This window comes from Agelaius phoeniceus, chromosome 4 (genome assembly GCF_051311805.1).
Source record: "Agelaius phoeniceus isolate bAgePho1 chromosome 4, bAgePho1.hap1, whole genome shotgun sequence".
NCBI classification, from domain to species: Eukaryota; Metazoa; Chordata; class Aves; order Passeriformes; family Icteridae; genus Agelaius; species Agelaius phoeniceus.
The window spans coordinates 49104972-49123538 of NC_135268.1; the positions used below are offsets into that span (position 1 = coordinate 49104972).

At 36.1% G+C, this 18567-nt stretch overlaps 1 protein-coding gene across 2 annotated transcripts in view; it reads left to right on the forward strand.

Annotated features, from left to right (window-relative positions):
- GABRA4 (gamma-aminobutyric acid type A receptor subunit alpha4) overlaps nucleotides 1–18567 on the forward strand; it is a 47792-nt gene that overhangs the window by 9492 nt on the left and 19733 nt on the right. The window contains exons 3-8 of one of the 2 annotated variants that reach the window (XM_054632714.2): nucleotides 153–220; nucleotides 2646–2866; nucleotides 2969–3051; nucleotides 4778–4921; nucleotides 6283–6435; nucleotides 8751–9010. In XM_054632714.2, coding sequence (XP_054488689.1) covers nucleotides 153–220; nucleotides 2646–2866; nucleotides 2969–3051; nucleotides 4778–4921; nucleotides 6283–6435; nucleotides 8751–9010 — 929 coding nt within the window. Of the gene's footprint in view, nucleotides 1–52; nucleotides 221–2645; nucleotides 2867–2968; nucleotides 3052–4777; nucleotides 4922–6282; nucleotides 6436–8750; nucleotides 9011–18567 lie in introns of both variants that reach the window. The other variant, XM_077177566.1, reaches the window with a different exon arrangement.

An 18567-nucleotide genomic window follows, 5' to 3' on the forward strand; every position in this document is an offset into this window, starting at 1 on the left:
GAGACTTATCTGAATTGACCTCTGTTTGCATTTTGCTCTTGCTCGTCCACAGAACCCTGAAAGCGGTAACTGTTCACACACCAGGATCATTTATGGGAATTGTTGACCTGCAAAATTCAAATTTTCTTGCTCACTTCCTTTTCATACATTAGGTCCTGTTACTGAAGTCAAAACAGATATATATGTCACCAGTTTTGGACCTGTTTCTGATGTAGAAATGGTACGTATTTCTGGGATTAAAATGCCATTCCCTGGTTCTGAGAAACCATTAGCTGCAGTAGGAGTGGATGCTTCATCTGTACTGTTCTGTCAATCATGCAAATTAGGCAAGATTAGTAACAGCTTAATTTACAGGTTATAATTAGATACATAAGGCCTGATTCTGGTCACACTTTCAGTGGGTTTTGGCTGGCTTAAGAAATTCACTTCATGGGATTTAAAACAGATTTTCACGGCACAGAGGCAGAATCCAGCCTTGCAGGGAGTGTCTAAGTAAGTCTACTATGGGAAAAAACGTGTAATATCTTTGAAATTGCTTTTCATTTCTGAAACTTGTGTTATGCTCAGGTGAATAGTAATGACATCACTTCAAAAATACTTGTTGACATTTTCATTTCATATGAATGCCCTTTGTTGATCTTCGTGCTCCTTTAAGCATCACTTTCAGCAAATGTTGTCTGACAAGAGTTTTCACAAGTATATTCAGAAATTAAACGTCCAAGTCACATGCATGAAATAGTAACAGAGGAGAAATATTACATTTGCATGTTCTGTTATTTGTGGCTGAATGGCTTTTGATTTCAAGGTCAAATCCAGCAAAACTCTCATCAACTTTAAAATACAGTGATGCATCCTTAAATCATGCAGCAGTTGATCTTTTTATAACATAATCAAGAAATCCCATGGAAATAATGCAGCCATACGTGTTGAACTGAACTTCTTCATTGAAAAAGCAGTTTCAGGGTAGTAATTTTCTTCCCATATAGTGCTGCTGTTCCTTTGTGTTGCACCTGATATAATTCTGTTATATGGAAAGGTCTGTGATAGCAAGGTATTTTTTCCAGATCTACAGTTGTGACAGCACTCTCATGTTGAAATGCATCTTACCCCTTTGTGGGTTATCATGTGCAGGATGATGCTTATCAGAGTGACAAGGGGCACAAGAATGTGGTCCCAAGGAAATCTAGTAATAAGTGCCTCAAATCTGCAGTGAGGGCTGCATGTCATCTCTCAGGTTTCATTTTCAGGGGAAGTTATTAGTTATATTGGAGCATATATCTAGGCAGAAGTGAGAACATGGACTGAAGATGGGTAAGGAACTTGCAAAAGGAGAGTTTATTTCCCCTTTCTTCATTAAGGATGATTTAGGAGGCTATTTAGGGATGCAGGAATTGTTTCTGGAATACTCTTCAGTTAATATATCCATTAGTGACCCAATGTAATCTGAATGTGGCTGCACTCATAAAACTTGCTGCAACAGTGACATGTGCTATGGTCTCAGTACAGGGGAGGTCAGAACGTCTTTTTAGTTGCTTTTTTACCCATTTTCATTTTATGAATGGTTTTCATTTAATGAAAATGGTTGAAATCTTATATTACAAAATCTGCCAGGTAGTAGCTAATAACAGAAACTGCTACTTATGAGCTATGAAGTTGCCAGCAAGAAATGACACTAGAAGAGACACTTTTCGTGGATTGACTATAAATCACAGTGGAGGATACAGTTGTGAAAAAGGAGATATACAATCCTAAGATGCATTACTAGTAGTCATGCCTCCTGCCAATGCAAATAGATACGGTTTTACAAGTAATTTCAATGGAGACATTATGCAGAAGAATTTGAAATCTAGTCAGAAAACATTGTTCGGCTTAACAACAAAATCAAAACTGTAAGTTAGAAAGGACTTAAATGTGACCTTTTTCATTGCCACATGGCAGCTTTTTTTGTGAAATGCTTTAGCTTCCTGAGATGAGAAATGCATTCTTTCATCCATTCATTCTCATTTGATTTCTCATGATGTGCCTCTGTCTGCCGTTCTGCAGTTGTTTGCATGTTTTCTTTGAAGCATCTGAGTGGCTTTTCTGAGGAAGTTAATGGGATAGTTACATACTTTTAAAAAATGTAGATATATATGCAAATCTCTATATAATTTATTATCCCTGATTTGTGGGCATGGCAAAAGATTTACTTAGCTTTCCTCAGTTAAAAGCTTGCTTTCCATGAGATGAAGTTGGGTTTTCTTTCCTAACTTTAAAGTGGAACTAATTGTTTGTCCTGGTATTTTCAATTCAGCCAGCAGCAGCTGATCAATGGATATATTTTCTTTAAAATCTTTTGACAATTCTTGTCAGAGATAATTTTGTTTCCAGTTACATGCTTGACTTCCAATTCAGTTGCCTGCTTCCTGAAACTTAATTAGGTTAATTATTCCTTAATGATTAAATGTGTAGCAGTTTATTGATATGACTAATGTAAGAAATTAAGCTATTAAGAAATACACAAGACACTTTAATTGGTGGAAAGATGTTTTTGTAGTGGACTTAGGATTTTCTTCTCTAATGATTTCTTTGCTCCTGAGGGATTTCTTCTTTTACAGGAAATGCACATGCAAATGTGATCTTTGTTTTTCTGCAATTTAATACAGGAATATACAATGGATGTCTTCTTTCGTCAGACATGGGTAGATAAAAGATTAAAATATGATGGCCCTATTGAAATTTTAAGACTTAACAACTTGATGGTTTCGAAGGTATGGACTCCTGATACTTTCTTCAGGAATGGGAAAAAGTCTGTTGCACATAATATGACAGCCCCAAATAAACTCTTCAGAATAATGAGAAATGGCACCATCCTGTACACAATGAGGTATTTAATGTGTTTGTTTGACTTCTTACAATTACTGTATGCAAAAGTTGTACTGCCTAGACAAAATGGCAACCAGAGACTATTTAATTTGTTCCATTATAGGCTTACAATAAGTGCAGAGTGTCCCATGAGATTAGTGGATTTTCCCATGGATGGTCATGCTTGTCCTCTCAAATTTGGGAGTTGTAAGTTGCAATTATCAAATTTCTTGTAACTACAGAATTTAAATAGTAGAATTAAATTTTGAGCAGTTACTAGACTTTATGAATTTATAGAGTTATGTCTTGATATACAATCTCTATGCAGAAAAAACTCCTGTTAATTTCCTCAAGACTTCAATTTAAGACCTCAGAAATTAAACCCAGAGAACTAAAAAGCAGGCGGTGATTCAGCTATTATGTTAAACCCCACTATTCTGGACACACAGTTGCTTGAAATATGTTGTTTTTCTTGGTTTCGGGGGAGGAATTGGATACTTGGTGAAGTGAGAGGTTCTCTGGAGAAGACAAACTTACCTTTAAACAGCCAGGTAAAAGACACCTAGGGAAGCGGGTTAGCTGACTTTCTCTATAGGTAGTGGAAGCACATTGGCATCTTAAGAAAGAGGTGTAGGTTATGTGCAGAGATTTGATGTCTACTTGTAATTGTCTGTCTGCTGGCCTGTAAGAGGAGTCTGCATGGCAAGTTTAGACAAAATAAATAACTTTTTAACTGGTGAGAAAAATTTTAGTGCAGATGACTTTTCTGCTTTGAAGTCAGATGTAGGTTTTTGAAAAATATCCAAATTTTGGATAGAGGAACAGTTTGGGATTGCTGCATAAAAAAACTAGAGAGGGTAGCTGTGGTTCCCTGATGTGAATCCAAAGCAGAGACCTCTGAGACCCCCTGGAAATGGTTGGTGCACTCCATTAACTATCTTGTTATTCTTTTAAGCCTTCTTGGTCACTGACTTCTCTGCTTTAGACCCTCCATTGGCTGGACATTAATCTGTTCTCCTTGACCCCAGAGCTCTGAAGTCAGGAATTGCTGCAGAACCTTCAGAGATTTTCCATTGCATAAATTTAGCTTATACAGCTGGATAGTCAACCTGAACGGGGGTATGAAAGACACAGCTCTGATAGGACTTTTCATAAGTGGAGGCCGTGTGCTGCAAGATTTGCCTTTGGTATCAGCTGTATGATAGGGGGGATTTGATAGTGGGGGCTCATTCATAGTAACAGCTCTTCAGACAGAATCACCACTCAGCAGGAATTGCTGAACACTAGTCTGATGTTTCCCTGAAATAATGTGTAACCATTTCAAATGTAAGACTGATTTGATTCCATTTTAACAGGAGTTTGGACTGTGTAGGGATTGAATGCTAGCCCTAAGACATGTCTTTTGCATTAAATGTAAAATGTTTCTTTGTGTGTGCTTATTTTGGGGCCATTGTGAATTCTTTACTGACCTACGGTTTCTGGCAAATATTTTAAACAGAAGTTTAAAATGTTGCCATTTTTAGTATAATCATCTTTTTTTGTAAAGTAATGTGCACCCAATCTTGAAAATATATCCTCCTTGTACGTACTCTTTTCTTTTTTATCTTAGTATATTTAAATAGTAAAGTTATAGTTAGAAATTGCTAAAATAAAGATAAACTTTGCATGCCCAGGAAGGGCTGATCCATAAGGGATTTATGTTTAGTCTTCACATTCATATGTGAACTGAATTTATGTGTGACACTTGACATATTACCTCAGCTCTTATTTATTCTACTCCAAGGGTGGCTTTTTGGGGGTAACTTAACATGAAGGGTATCTTCTGAAATTGTTTATGTATGTTTTACTGTTTGGTTTCAGTAGCTTTGGCTTTGGTTCTTAGTAAGGCATGAGAAAAAGTTTCCTATTTATGCAAACTGATGCTGTGTTGTAGATGCTTATCCAAAGAGTGAAATGATTTATACCTGGACAAAAGGACCTGAGAAGTCAGTGGAAGTTCCTGAGGAGTCTTCCAGTTTAGTTCAGTATGACCTGCTTGGGCATACGGTATCCTCTGAAACTATAAAATCTATTACAGGTAGGAATCTCGTCAGTAAAAGTCAACTTGACATAAAACTAACCTGTAACATTGCCCAAAGCCTGTTCTTTTTCTTCCTGTAAGTTTTATTCTACTGAATGTCATAGGGTATGTATTAAGGGCTGAGAGTGTAAATCTGAATTAGGTTTCTGTCCTTGAGATTTACATTTGCAGATTCATTACAGTAGATTGCGACAGTCTTTCAGAAAGCTAGAATGAGATCATTACTCCAAGGGACAAAATGAGCATTTAATCACTGCTTAAAATGCAGTTTGAAGAGTCAAGAGGATGCCTGGGTGAGGAAGTAATTTCTCAGCACTGTATCCACATTATGTGCAAAAGACTTCCTTTGTTTGGTGGTGCAAACAGCTTGGGATAGAAGTACAGCATACAGAATGGGTTATTAAAACCATAAAAACCCTCTAGCCAGATAAGGGTAGGCACAAATACATTAGTCACAATAGATACTTCTGCTGATTTGTGCTGTAAGAAATAAGGCAAATGGCAACTACAGGCATCCAAAATGAGTGAAGTATCACTGATGAGCAGTGTGGTGATAAACAAGCATATTCCCAAAATATTTTTAAAATTTGGAATCATTTTCTAAGCATCAGCAGGTTTGGGTGTTGTGAGATAGTCAAAATGAAACAAATAAAGCAAATATATTTGATGTATTGCTCTATGGATGTTTTACTCAAAGATAAAATGGCATTTTGCAATTCACTAGGAATTTACCTCTCAGCATATAGATTATTATGAGTTAATAAAAAAAAATTCCTTGCTGTCTCAAAAGGCTCATTCTGTAGTGCTTTATTGTAGACAGTTTATTGTGTTTATGGTAAAACTGCTTTTTTGGTCTGTTTGCTTAATATGAATTACAACATTTTAGATAAATTTAGAGTATTTTTAATTCTTCTCAATTATTTGTTTCATTATCATAGTGGGACTGACTTATAAATCTAGCAAAAATTTGAGATGCTTGCATAACATTTGATGTGTATCATTGTTCTTAATTTTTTATTCAGCAGGTAGGTACCACAATGTTACAGATACCATGGTAGGTAGATAAATTGTGTTGTTGGATTCTCATCTTCAACAGCTGTCAAAAGGATTTTTAAAATCATGCTTATACTGTAAAATGTAATTCAGTATTAGTTGTATTATTGCATTTTTGATATCAACTTCCATGTAAGGACCTACTTTTTCTGGGATTTTTAAACAAACCTTCATTCATTCTTGTTCTGAGAAGATATCTTTCTGTGCATGTTAAGTTATATGAATAGCATCACCTTAAACAATCCTACTTGAGAGTCTGAAACAAATTTTATACACAGAAAAATATTTTCTTTTTATTTTTTTAGGTGAATATATTGTTATGACAGTTTATTTCCATCTCAGACGGAAAATGGGTTATTTTATGATTCAGACCTACATCCCATGCATTATGACCGTGATCCTCTCTCAAGTTTCATTTTGGATAAATAAGGAATCAGTACCTGCTAGAACTGTATTTGGTAATTATTTCCTTTTTTTAACTTTTTCTTGTACTTGCTCTTTTAAAAACTCTCACTAGAATAGGCCTTTTCAGTGCCTTGGGGTATATTCCATGCTATTGCAGAAACAAGGGGATAATTTAAATTCAGAGGGAATCTTGCTGTTGATGTATGAAGAATGTTGTTGAGTGAATCCTTGGACTCTGAGGAGAAACTTGGAATATATAACCAGAAGGGTGGCATGGTAGCCTGTAGCAAATGGCTCCTCAGCTCTAGGGATTCTACCTGCTTGAGGGAGCAAACTAGAAAGACCTGGCTCTGAGTAATGCACTCAAGTCCTTAGTCTACATCCAGATCAGGTTTATCCTCCAGTGGATAGTAGTGGAGGTACTTGAACTCAAGGTTTATAGAATACTTGTAAAATAAATTGTTTTGGAGTGTGTGAGATGTTCCAATGTCTTGTTATGAGGTATCTGTGTCATCAGTGGAAGCTTGCTATGAATAAGGCTTAGATTCTGTTACTGTAATTTCTTATTTAGTGCATTTCTTTCCTTTCTGCCACTGCCATCATGAAAATGAATTACAAAAGCAAACTGATCACAAGATATTAAAATTGATCTTTTCAAAATACAGCTTGAATGAGGTGGCACAGTGAAAATACCAGAAAATCTTCAGTGGAAGACAAAGTGCAAGAATCTAAATGGAAATATATTTTCTAACAAAGAAATAGGATAAAAACATTTAAAAAGCTGCCTAAAGCAGGAGTTCTACTACAAGCCTCTCAATAGACTGCTAGATGCTGGCAACAGTAATAGGGGCAGTTGTACTGGCCCAAGTCTTGCAGAAGAATGATTTAATGGAGAAAAATCTGACAAAGACTGTCAGCAAACTAATATTGTCACAGATTACCTCCTTGTTTTTGGTTAATGTTTGGTCATTTATTTTACTTTACCCTATTTTTACATCTATTAAGCAAATGTTTTTAGAAACAATTCAGAAAAAGTTTTTGCTTGAAGTGGACAAAGGTCCACTCAGGTCCTTAGAAAGGATAGGGCTAAACAGAGATGGGTCTCCTCCAGGGAAAGAAACAAAACCCAAACAACCAACTTTCCCTGTTTTTTTTTTTTTTTTTTTCTCAGACCTAAACATTTTCAGTGGTGTGGTTTTAATACCTTCCCACTGAAGAAGGTTTTGTGAGCTTGCATCTGTATTTTTTATCCTCCTGAAAACTCTGAGAAATCCTTTGAGCTGTCATGACCTGGCTGCTACTCTTTTGTTTTTCTTCTTTAGAAGGAAGGACTGATGTCATTGTGAGCATTTCTCTGTATGGCAGTGTGTCGGTGAAGCCTTTTTTCATTATGTTACCTTGATGGAATACCATCATTTAGCAAATGGGGATGTGAGAAATCTATTGAAAAACATAATCTTAATGAATTTAAATTCTTCTGAGCATAAAAATTTCATCTTGAATTAGAGTGGATACAGTGTTCTTTTCATAAGAGTAAGGACATCTCTATTTGTAGTCACTCATCACCTCATCATGAGGTTATCATGCTAGGACTTATGCAGTGCTCAATGCATACTTGGGATTTTACATTTTTATGATATGGGATATTCTGGATGAAAAAAGAAAAAAAGACCCCATTCATTTGTTTTTATGCAGCATGTGTTTGCATTTGAAGTACTACCATGAAGTGGCCATCTTTTGATGGCCATCTTCAGTGTTCATGCTTCACACATTTTAATTAAAGTTGTTATTTCAGAAGATGAAAATCTAATTAAATTTCATTGGCTGACTAGTAGCAGAAGGCTGTAAAAAAATCTGATGATTTCTTAACTAGCAGATTTTTTAGCATAATATTCTTCCTTAGCACCAAAATGTTTCTTGGGTTACAAGTGTGATCAGAGACACAGATGCAGAATAATAGGGGGCATTCAGAGCCATTTACAGGAGAAGTCATGTTTTTGTTGCAGTCTGAGGAGTACTCACCAATTTAACAACTTATATCTTATTCGCATGTTTAGAAAATAACTTGTAAAAAATTCAACTGAACTTGACATGAAAAACATAAAATGAAGGCTTCTGTGTTTTTTTCATGTGAGCTGTAGATGATCTGCTGAAGTCATGGCTTTCTGTGGCTCCTTTAAAAAGTGGTAAGCTGTTTTAGGACTTAGCTGCTCATGGATATGTGATGCTTGCCATGACTTTAATGCAGTATTCACAAGCAGCAGAAAACGACTCATATGTGATTTAAAATTCTTTGTTTGAAGGTCCTTGCCAGTTCTTGCTTTGTTTTACTTTGATTCAATAGTTCTTTTGCTTTATTTTTTTCAAGGAATAACGACAGTGTTGACAATGACGACGCTGAGCATCAGTGCAAGACATTCACTGCCAAAAGTATCCTATGCTACTGCCATGGACTGGTTCATAGCGGTTTGCTTTGCCTTTGTGTTCTCTGCTCTGATTGAGTTTGCTGCTGTCAACTATTTCACTAACATTCAAATGGAAAAAGCCAAAAGGAAGACGGTCAAGTCCCTTCTTGAATTTCCAGTTGCTCCAGTACAAAGGAAAAGAAGTACAGAAGAGACATTCACGGTAGGTTTCCAGCTTACGCAAACATTTTCTGCATTTTTGGTAGTGTTTCTCAGTAAAAATTGGCCTTTATCTTCCTCCCAGGCTCCCTTTGAGCTAAGGATGATTGTACATCAGATTAATGGAAGGCTAATACTACACTATATTCAATTACAAAGACTGTAAAACATGATTTAATTCTTATTTGTGTTATTGAATAAACTCAGGGGTGAGGTGGCAATTATGTCCATCCATATGTGCAGTCTCTTCTATGTGTTTTGGTGAAGGTCAGTTAGGATGGGAATCTTGAGGAAACTTAGTTTCCTTTTCCTTTTCCACATTGATTCTGTGTGGACTGATTATACAGGCCAAGATATTGCAGATTATAAGGGCATCATGTTATCCTATGTGGCTAGTGTCTTTAATGAATTAAAATATGTTGAAGCATTGCAGCTGTACCTTGGAGCACGTCTCTAAACATCACAGATCTTGCATTGCATGTGTTGCCTACCAAGAGTTTCTCTCTTTATCTGTTACAATTTCAGGAATTTTTGAAGAACGTTGGATGGAAACTTTCTGTCTACCACAGATATAATTTTAATGTAATTTGTGTATCTTTGCACAGTAGTTCACCTCAATTCCTGATAAGTTCTTGTGGCTCTCTTTAACAAAATGCTTGTCTGCTTTCCTAATGCTTTGGATTAATTGTGACTTAGTTGATTAGTGTGTGGACTGGCTAATAAGGGCTCAATCTCATTTCCAGTTGGGCTCACTTGTGATTACCCTTTCCTCTCTTCTCCCCTTCCCAATAAATGGTGCTTACTGTCTGAAGCAGCTGTTCATGAGACATGTAGCTAACAAAGCCACTGCAGCACCTGTCCCAGCCACGCAGGGGCCAGTACTTCCCAGCCATGGCTGGCTCTTGGCAACGCCACTCAAGAAGTGAGACGCTGACAGCAGCATTGTGATTTACTTACTCTTCCTGTCAGCCTGACTTTGTAATTTCCTTTGGCTGAGCCAGGATTTAAGAAGTGCTGTTTTAGACTAACTCTTGTTAATTTTGTCTTCTGTCTCTTTTCACATTTCGTTTGTCTCCTTCCCTATTCATCTTCTCATTTTTGCCTTCCCACCCCTTCCATTTTCTATCGCTGCGCAGCTGCTGTCCACCCACTTCCATTTTTCTTCCTCTTCTTTGCTCTCCTACAGTAGATACTGTTTTCAATCTCCTGGCTGTGTTGTTATGTTAGCTCCCATTTCTGCTTAGAAGGATAGATATGCTCCTGAAGAGTTTGTTATTTGTCACTCCTGCTGGTAAGAGACAGGAACCAAGAAATATGTTTATAGTAGCACGAAGTTCACCTTGTACACACAGGCATTAGTGCTATGAGCTTATGCTAAGCTTCTTGACTGTGCAGCATGAGGTTTAGTAGAGTATCTTGGCTGCTCCTGAGGAGTGAAAGTAAATACTGCTTTTGGTGGTAGGTTTTATTTGGATACCTAGGAAAATAAATTACTTAAGAACAGTTTAATCCTAGGTTTATTTATTAGATTTTATTTTAAACAATAGGAAAACAGTTATTTACTCAGGTAGCTTAATAAAATTTATTCTCATGGAGGCTTCAAAGAACTCTTTTGATTCATGGACGGAATTGCTTTAAATTAGTAGTGTGTAATGCTTAGCCATTTATATGCATTTTGGAGAAATTCCTCTTTCTCTCCTTTTTTTCCCCTATTGTTCTTCTTATTATTACTATTGCTATTATTTTTAAAAAAAAAACAGCAGCAACAGAACACACATCTTTTTTCAACTTGAAAGATAGATAAAATGAGATGTGAAGAGTTCTATTCCACTGCTTAATTAATACTGCTGGGATAAATGTGGGAGCATTCTCACAGACTGGGAGATTTTGAAAGCACTCAAGGGAGCAATCTACTCAAGGGGTTACACATTAATGTTATGAGTATGTAAGAGAGTGATAGTGTTTTTTTAGTGATTGTACCTTGAACTGTTATTTTTTTTCAAGAGTTTCTCCTTAATTCTGCCTGTACTAAGGTTTGAGACTTTGCTCTTCCAAGACAGGTGTGCAAGGTGAGCCCACAGCTACTGTTAGTAAAGGCTTAACTACTGTGCAATCCTTTCTATGACTGGAGGATTACTTCTGGTCTCCCACTGTGCAGAACAGAAGATAGAATCTAATTCTCTAGAACCTTACATGGATGTTACACCCTGCTTTCCAACCTGACATGTAAAATACTCCTTGCTATATTTTGCTTATAAGGACTAATCTATAATTTTTAAAAATTCCTTATTATTATGTATTATATTATTTTATCTTTAATCATTATACTATTATTATTATTGAATTACTTCTTTATTCCTTATAATGAATCTGACTTTTTGTTCTGCACAAATACTGTCTAGTCAGTGCTGATAATGAAATCTCAGTTTCCTTGGTACTGAGATTGGTGGTGAGTTTGTGGTGCAAAGAATCCAGGACAACAGCCGGACTGTAGCATGTAATTTGTAAGCAGTGTTTCTTAATGTAAATCTGCACATTTTTTCTCACTAGATAAATGATAGTATTTAGTATTAGTAGTATTTAAAAAAATCTGTGCTGTGCTGGCACTGTTGTGGTAGAAATTCTGTTGGCTACAGTACAATTGCCAGAGCTCGAGGAAAAGTTGCATATTAAACCTGAAGTTTTTTTCAAATAGACTTTGCCTATAATACTAAATTTTCCAGTCTCCCAAAATTAAAAATTTTCACTTAGCTTGGAAAGGAAGTGTATGCTTATTAGGAAAGAAGATGCCTGAATACCTAATCCTTACAGTTCTTTCTGTTGAATATCTCACCATTTGCAAAGGGCTTTGGATCTTCTACTAACTGGGAGGGGAGATCCCTGCCTTGAGCCTATTAGCCCTATACTTTAACCTACCTTGAAATGGCATACAGGTGTCTCTGCCCACTTTTTTTGCAACTGGGATGCCATCTGTGTAGGTTCCCTGAAAAATTATGGAACAGTTGAGGCTGTTAAGGAAAACAAACATGGTGACATTATAGTTTGAAATAAGGGTTTTGTTTTATGAGCTGTTGATTCTATATTATTAACTGGATGGTTTCACTCATTTGATCTTTTTTTTTTCCCTAAAGTAACATGGTGGGATTGTCCTTGAAGGATTCTATGAGGGAGCAAGTTGGGATAAACTGGATTAGCTATAGAATATGAAGATTTTTCTATCTGATGATATTAGAAATTAGGCATATTAATAGTAAACTTTGGTAAAGATAAATTGCACATTATTAGAAGTCCTTTTTTGACAGGTAAATCTTTGACCAATTTCTGACCAGAGAATTAAAGTAGGTTTTCTGTATTGAATAAGTTCATATATTACTCATGCTAATTAGAATTTTTCGATGGTGGGTTATTTTTCTCTTTTTGGTCAAAACAACTTTTATAGTTGTCTTGGGTCAAAGGCAACTCCTATCATTTATCATTATGATCAAATGATTTGGATATACCACTTCATGTTATATATTTCTTCACTAGAACCAATAAATCTTTACTGTAGAAAATGTGGACTATCTGTTTTTCTAAGTTATTCTCTTATGTAATTATATTTACTTTTTTGGAGCCACATGATGGGTGTTTCTGATTAATACATTGATTAAAGTAAGCACTAAATGCAGTTCAGAGGCTAGCTAAGTAGTCTGAATTGTGTTAATTCCAAGAAAAAAATCCTGTCATCAAGCTAATTTACTGGGCTGAGGGTAGGAGGAGCAAGCCTGCAATAGCTGCAGATGCAGTTTGTGTTTCTTTATCACTTGATTTGACTTTATACATGGTAATCTTCAGTATTTTTTAATACTCCTTCCCCTGCCTATCCTATTTCAACTCTTTCTTCTTGTCTTTAACTTCTTGATAAAAACTTAATGTGTTTCAATGAGGAGTGCAGTTCTGCAGAAGACATCTCAGGAGTAAGACCCAAGCTTTTTTGAGGTCTGCCTGGAGTTCATGAGGGATTTGGACAGACTTTCTGTCAGGCACAGCAGGATAGCACTTAAATATGTGCTCAACCCAAGAGAGGTAACTCAAACCTTGGTTACCTGTGATTTCTTTGTTTTGGGAGCAAGTTAAAATGCTTTCTGTTTAGAAGGAATGAATCTATCCCTAAATGTTCTGAACTGCTTTTGTTAGTATAAGCAGAAATATTGCTGCAAGTCAACATGTGATGGAAATGAATGATTTATAGTTTGTTATTGGATTCCTGAGTCTATTTTTATGCTTCTGTACTATTTCCTTTTCACTGTATTCCTATGAAGTTTATTTTTAAAGACCTACCCAGTTTTGGAGATGAAGAATGCTATTGAAAAGTAGTCTTCAAAAAATAGACTCCTAAACAGTGGTAACATGAGCTTCAACCTCAGGTGTTTGTTAAAAGAGTGTGAAACTCAGGGAAAATCAGGTCAGACTCAAAAAAAACCCTTTTGAATGGAATTATTTCTTCAAACTTAGCCACAAGTAGGTTGTAACTATCGATTTTTCTTGTTTTTTTCTGAAGACAGTTAAATGTCATCTTGTCCTTAGCAAGTCCTGTAGCTTCTAATGGGGGAACTCGGGGGTCCAGCTGTTCACTACCATGTAGGCACACACTCCTCTCCTTGCTTGGGTGCTTTGTGACTGAAATTCACCCTGCAAGTTCATGAGAAATGTTGTCACGTGGACAAACCTGCATGCTGCTTTTGTGTGATTCAGATATATTTTCTCTGGTATGAAATACTTATCTTTTAGTCATTTATGGACACAGCTCAACTTACGTGGTGGGGTGGGAGAAAAGTGGAAATCCTCTGTCAGCCCTTGGTGATCAGACATCTAGAGCAATTAATCTGGCTGATGGCCAGCTCTGTTCCCCAAACTTCTGACTTACAAAACAAAGATTGGGCTTGATAAATTGTTCTGATGGGCTGCATACAATCTTGAAGCTATAGGTAAGATACTTCTTGTTTTAGTGTGCCATTTTTTGTTGTTGTTGTTGTTAATCCCTGAAGCTCTTTAATGGTGAGATGTCAGCAGATCCACTATTGTGTGTAAAGTTTCACTTTAAGTGAAACTGAAAATTTTAACCTCTGGACCAAAACTTCTATTTGAATACACAGATGTACTGGAGAGGTACCAAAAACGTACCAGAGCTAGAGTAGTACCACTTACTTACTTTGCTCCTTCTTTGGAGTAGTGGGATAAAAGCTTCCTTTGTCCCAGCAATAGTGAAGTGGAGCTAAACCCTCCTGCCTCATATATGAATTGAAGTATTTGAAGAGCAGCTTGGTCTTGATGGCAACACTTGGGCCACAGGTCTGGTTACTGGACTCCTTATGTGGATGCACAGCCTATCTCCTTTGTGTGACTTAAACAGTCCTGCATTTCAGTTTTTAAATATAATGACCATTCTTTTCTGCTTCACTACTTCTCCACTGCCTAGAGTGTTACAGTTTGGGTTTTTTAGGGCAGTTTTTTAGGGCATTTAAATCTCAGATCCTAATGAAGGAAGTCAGGCTCGAGAAATGCATAGAGTTCATCTAAATATAAGTACAGGACCATACAAATGGAAGCTGCTGTGCCATTGAACAATTTCTTTGACATGTCAACAGTTTTCTGCTGCTCTAATTTCATTACTCAACATTTTTATTGTTGATGATTTACAGTCAAGATATGCTAGAATCAGGTTTAAATAGGGTAAGAGTGGGTGCAGGTCATAAACAACTGGCACATTTTGTACTGAATGCTGCTTGAAAGGTAGAAGAGATTAATCACCTGGGAGCAGGTTGCAGTGACTTAGTGGGAAGTTCCAATTTTTGGATACCTGAAGGTAGATCTAAAATGGTTAATGAAATATTTTGTTAGCTGTGATGGTCAGGTACAATGTTTTATGGGGCTTTTTATGCTTCCTTGATTTTATTTGCCTTCTGTTGTTTTGCTGCTTTGTTTTTTGGTGCAGTTTTTGGGTGGGTTTTTTTGGTGTTTGTTTTTTTTTTTTTGGGGGGGGGTGTTGTGTGTTAATTTGGGGCTTTTTTGCTATTGGTTTTGGTTGTATGGTTTTTTGGTTTGGTTTGTTTGGGTTTTTTGTTTGGTTTGTTTAGTTCTTTTTTTGATTTTTTTGGTTCTTCTTTTGGATTTTTTTGTTCGTTTGGGTTTTTTTTGTTTGTTTTTATTTTTTTTACTTGGTTCACTAGATTTAGCCAGTTGTACGGATCAACTGGCACTATTCATAATGTATAAAGCTAAAAATGGGCTCAAACAATATGACTTGGGCATAAATGAGAGACATAAAATGTAAAAAATTTATTTAATATTTCACATAATATTTCTTTTTAAATAGCACAAATTAAAGTGCTATATTAAAAATTTTTATCTTTCTTCAACAACCTGATAATACTCTTTTTATATGCTTGGGTTGTGGAATGAATTTATAGTGTAAGTAGAGACGTTTCTCTATTGCAAAGTGAGCAGAGTAATTAATGGAAGTAGGCAATGTAGTATAGGATTTGTGCCTAGATTCTGGACCAACTTGATTGTAAACTCTGCTGAATTCCAGAATTCAGTTATAGTGAAGACAGAAAATGGCAGGGTGCTTGACCAAAATTGTTGGGATGTAAAGGTGGACAAAGAAGTTTTTTCTTATTGTAGTGGAAATGTTTTTTTGGGGAAGGTTGGGTTTGTTGTGACTTTTTTTTGTTAATATGCACAAAAAGAAGCAGGAGTTTAGTTGCAGCACCTGGTAGATAACAAAAAATCCTGCTGGAGTGCTGTCTTCTCCAAGCCTTATTAGGAAATGTTATAACTGATCACTCTTCAATTTCCTGTAAGTATTAGAATGAACTGTCACAAAGTAGACAAGGAAACACAGAGTAATAATAATACTTGGCTGTTTCTCATCTGATGCTAAAATACTTAACAGTGCTTACTCTAAGTTGTGGAAGTCTTTATTGAAATAGTATTAGGATAAGGCTTCTTTTTGGAAACCAAAGCATAATGCAGTTATTTTAAAAAATAGTATATCCTGTTGTTTTAAATTCCAAAAATGTGCGTATCTTTCTCTGCTATTGTGATGATTTACTGGAAAAACAAAAAGACTGTCTTGCTCCAAAAAACCATATTCATTATGTTTTTTCATTAGAATATACAATGTATGTTTCTGTTTAACAATAAGTTATTTTCCTGACAGTACCAGTTGCAAGCATTCAGATAGGTCTTCTATTGATATAATGTCAATTTCCTCCCTTTTAAAATTCTTTTTTGGTAGAGGGAAATGTTACATAGTCAAAAAATATGTTGTAGGATTTCAGAAACATCAAGTCAAGGGCAATTCTTCATGGTGACAGGGGTAAAATTTTCAGATTGTTCAGCATCAACCCTTACACTGAAAATTGTTGGGGAGTTTATAGTTTTCCCTGTGATGGTTAGTATGAGATGATATCTCTGAACACAAGACTCTTCATATTTTTTGCTTAAACTTTTTCATGTATTTATATTTAAATATTAGTTTTATTTCCCCTCCACAAAGTTTTCAATCCTGGTGCATCCAATGACACCAAATCACATTTAAATTTTCCAGCTGCGTGTAAGATTTCTGGCTGACTTTATTTTTTACACTGGGAAAATTGGAATCAGAAGAAATAAGCATTGAGAAGCTTGGGAAAATGTACAAGACAATGAGTGTTCAAAGCACTTTCAGCAAACTACTAAAGCAAACTTAATATAGCTTTAAGGTCAATGAAATTTGAAAGATAGAGAAAATAACTAAGGTCCTTGGTTCCTAATCAGCCATTCTTCTTCCTTTCAGAGATGTCACACAAATCACCACCAGTATTCATTAGGACATGACTTAGGCTAATAGGTTTGTTCCCCACCATAGTTATGCTTTCAGTTCTTTCATTTTGTCATAAGATAAATAAAATCTTTAAGAATTGTGTGCACCAGTGCATACATGTTTGCATGTGTAAGGCTTTAGGCAGCACACAGGTGGATGGATTTATTTGGCATAAATTTGCCATGGTTTTTATAAGTTATGTTTTGTGCACTTTTATGCCTGTCTGGTGGTAGAACATAGAATGGAGTGCTCTTCTTTCTTCTTTTCTCTTCCCATCACATGATTCAGATTGCAAAATGAACAGAGTGGATATTGAACTGGCTCTTATAACCTATCTCCCCTTTGTTTTTCCTTTCTAAATAATTTTTACTGCTCTCTGCACTGCTAGATCTAGGGACTAGAATTAATTGTATTTTGTGGCAGGGAAGCTTTTACTTGGCTATAATCCAGGGCTCTATGAGGCAACCCAAAGTCTCTAGTATTATTCCAGTAAAATTCTGATTGACTAGCTCTGCAACATAGTAGTAAACCAGGGTAGATTTCTCCTCCAAGTTTTGCTTTTGCTCGCAGCAGGTCAATATGGTGACTCAGTGGGATTTGGGACAAGCAGCATTATTTACACTGATGACAACATGCTGCTTCCCTGATAAATGTCAAATAGTGTGAATTTGGCAGGCTATACAATGTCCTCTCAGAAGAACAGACTGTTTTCTCAGGAAGGATTGTTAAGGATAAAAAACACTATGGTAGATTTTAATAGTAAAATAATACTAAATTATCATACAAACAATTTTGTTGTTGCAGCTAAACAGTAAGCGATGTCAGACTTTGGTTGCTCTCAGCCTTCCAATTTTTGAATGAATTTTTGAATGAATTTTTGAATGAATTTTTGCTTGGATTAATTGAGTTCTCTGAGTTTGGGAAGGCCATGCTCTCATATAATACATTACTGACATTCCTGTATATTCATTTACCTGTGTCTCATTGAAGTTTTAGTTGTGCTGTCATGAAAGACACTAATTGTATCCTTGGAAAATTAACAGAAAAGCATAAAGGTGTTTATTGGCTGTTAAGTTTTGATTCCATTCTACTAACACTTCATTGTTACATACCTGATTATTCTAATAAACAATTAAAATTCTTTGCCATTTTAAAACTGCTTTGATTGTGCTTCCATTTTCAGGAATTTTTTTTTGACTGGTTGATTTTGTGTTTGGGTTTTGTTTTTTACTTGGGGAGATGAAGTATGCAAAATGGTGATTAGGCACCTGAAAGGCATAATTACTAAATTTCCCTGGGAGGCATGTAAAAAACTGACTTGCTGCTTGTTAAGTGTTTGCCATGCATCTTAGGTGGATACCTACCCCGTTTCAACCCAGTGGCCAGTATGCCTCTTAGATACAGCCTCCCACCAATCCCATGTGGGAGTCTGAGCAGACTTGAGTCCTCCCTTTTCAGTACTGGAGATTAGTAGCTTTTTCAATACTCAGATTAGTAGCCAGACTGCTAGGTAGTCCTTGGCATATTAAGTTCTATTGAAGCTGCTCTCATTATCTTAAATAATTTGTGTGGGGCCATGGAGAAGGAAAGGAATTGATTCTGGAGCTGGCTTGTCTGTGCATGCACTGCAATGGGAGGGCAAGATTGAAGTGTGGAGAAAGCAACATCTCTAGAAAGGAAGGATGATCACTTGTGATAGAATATCCAATGGCCTG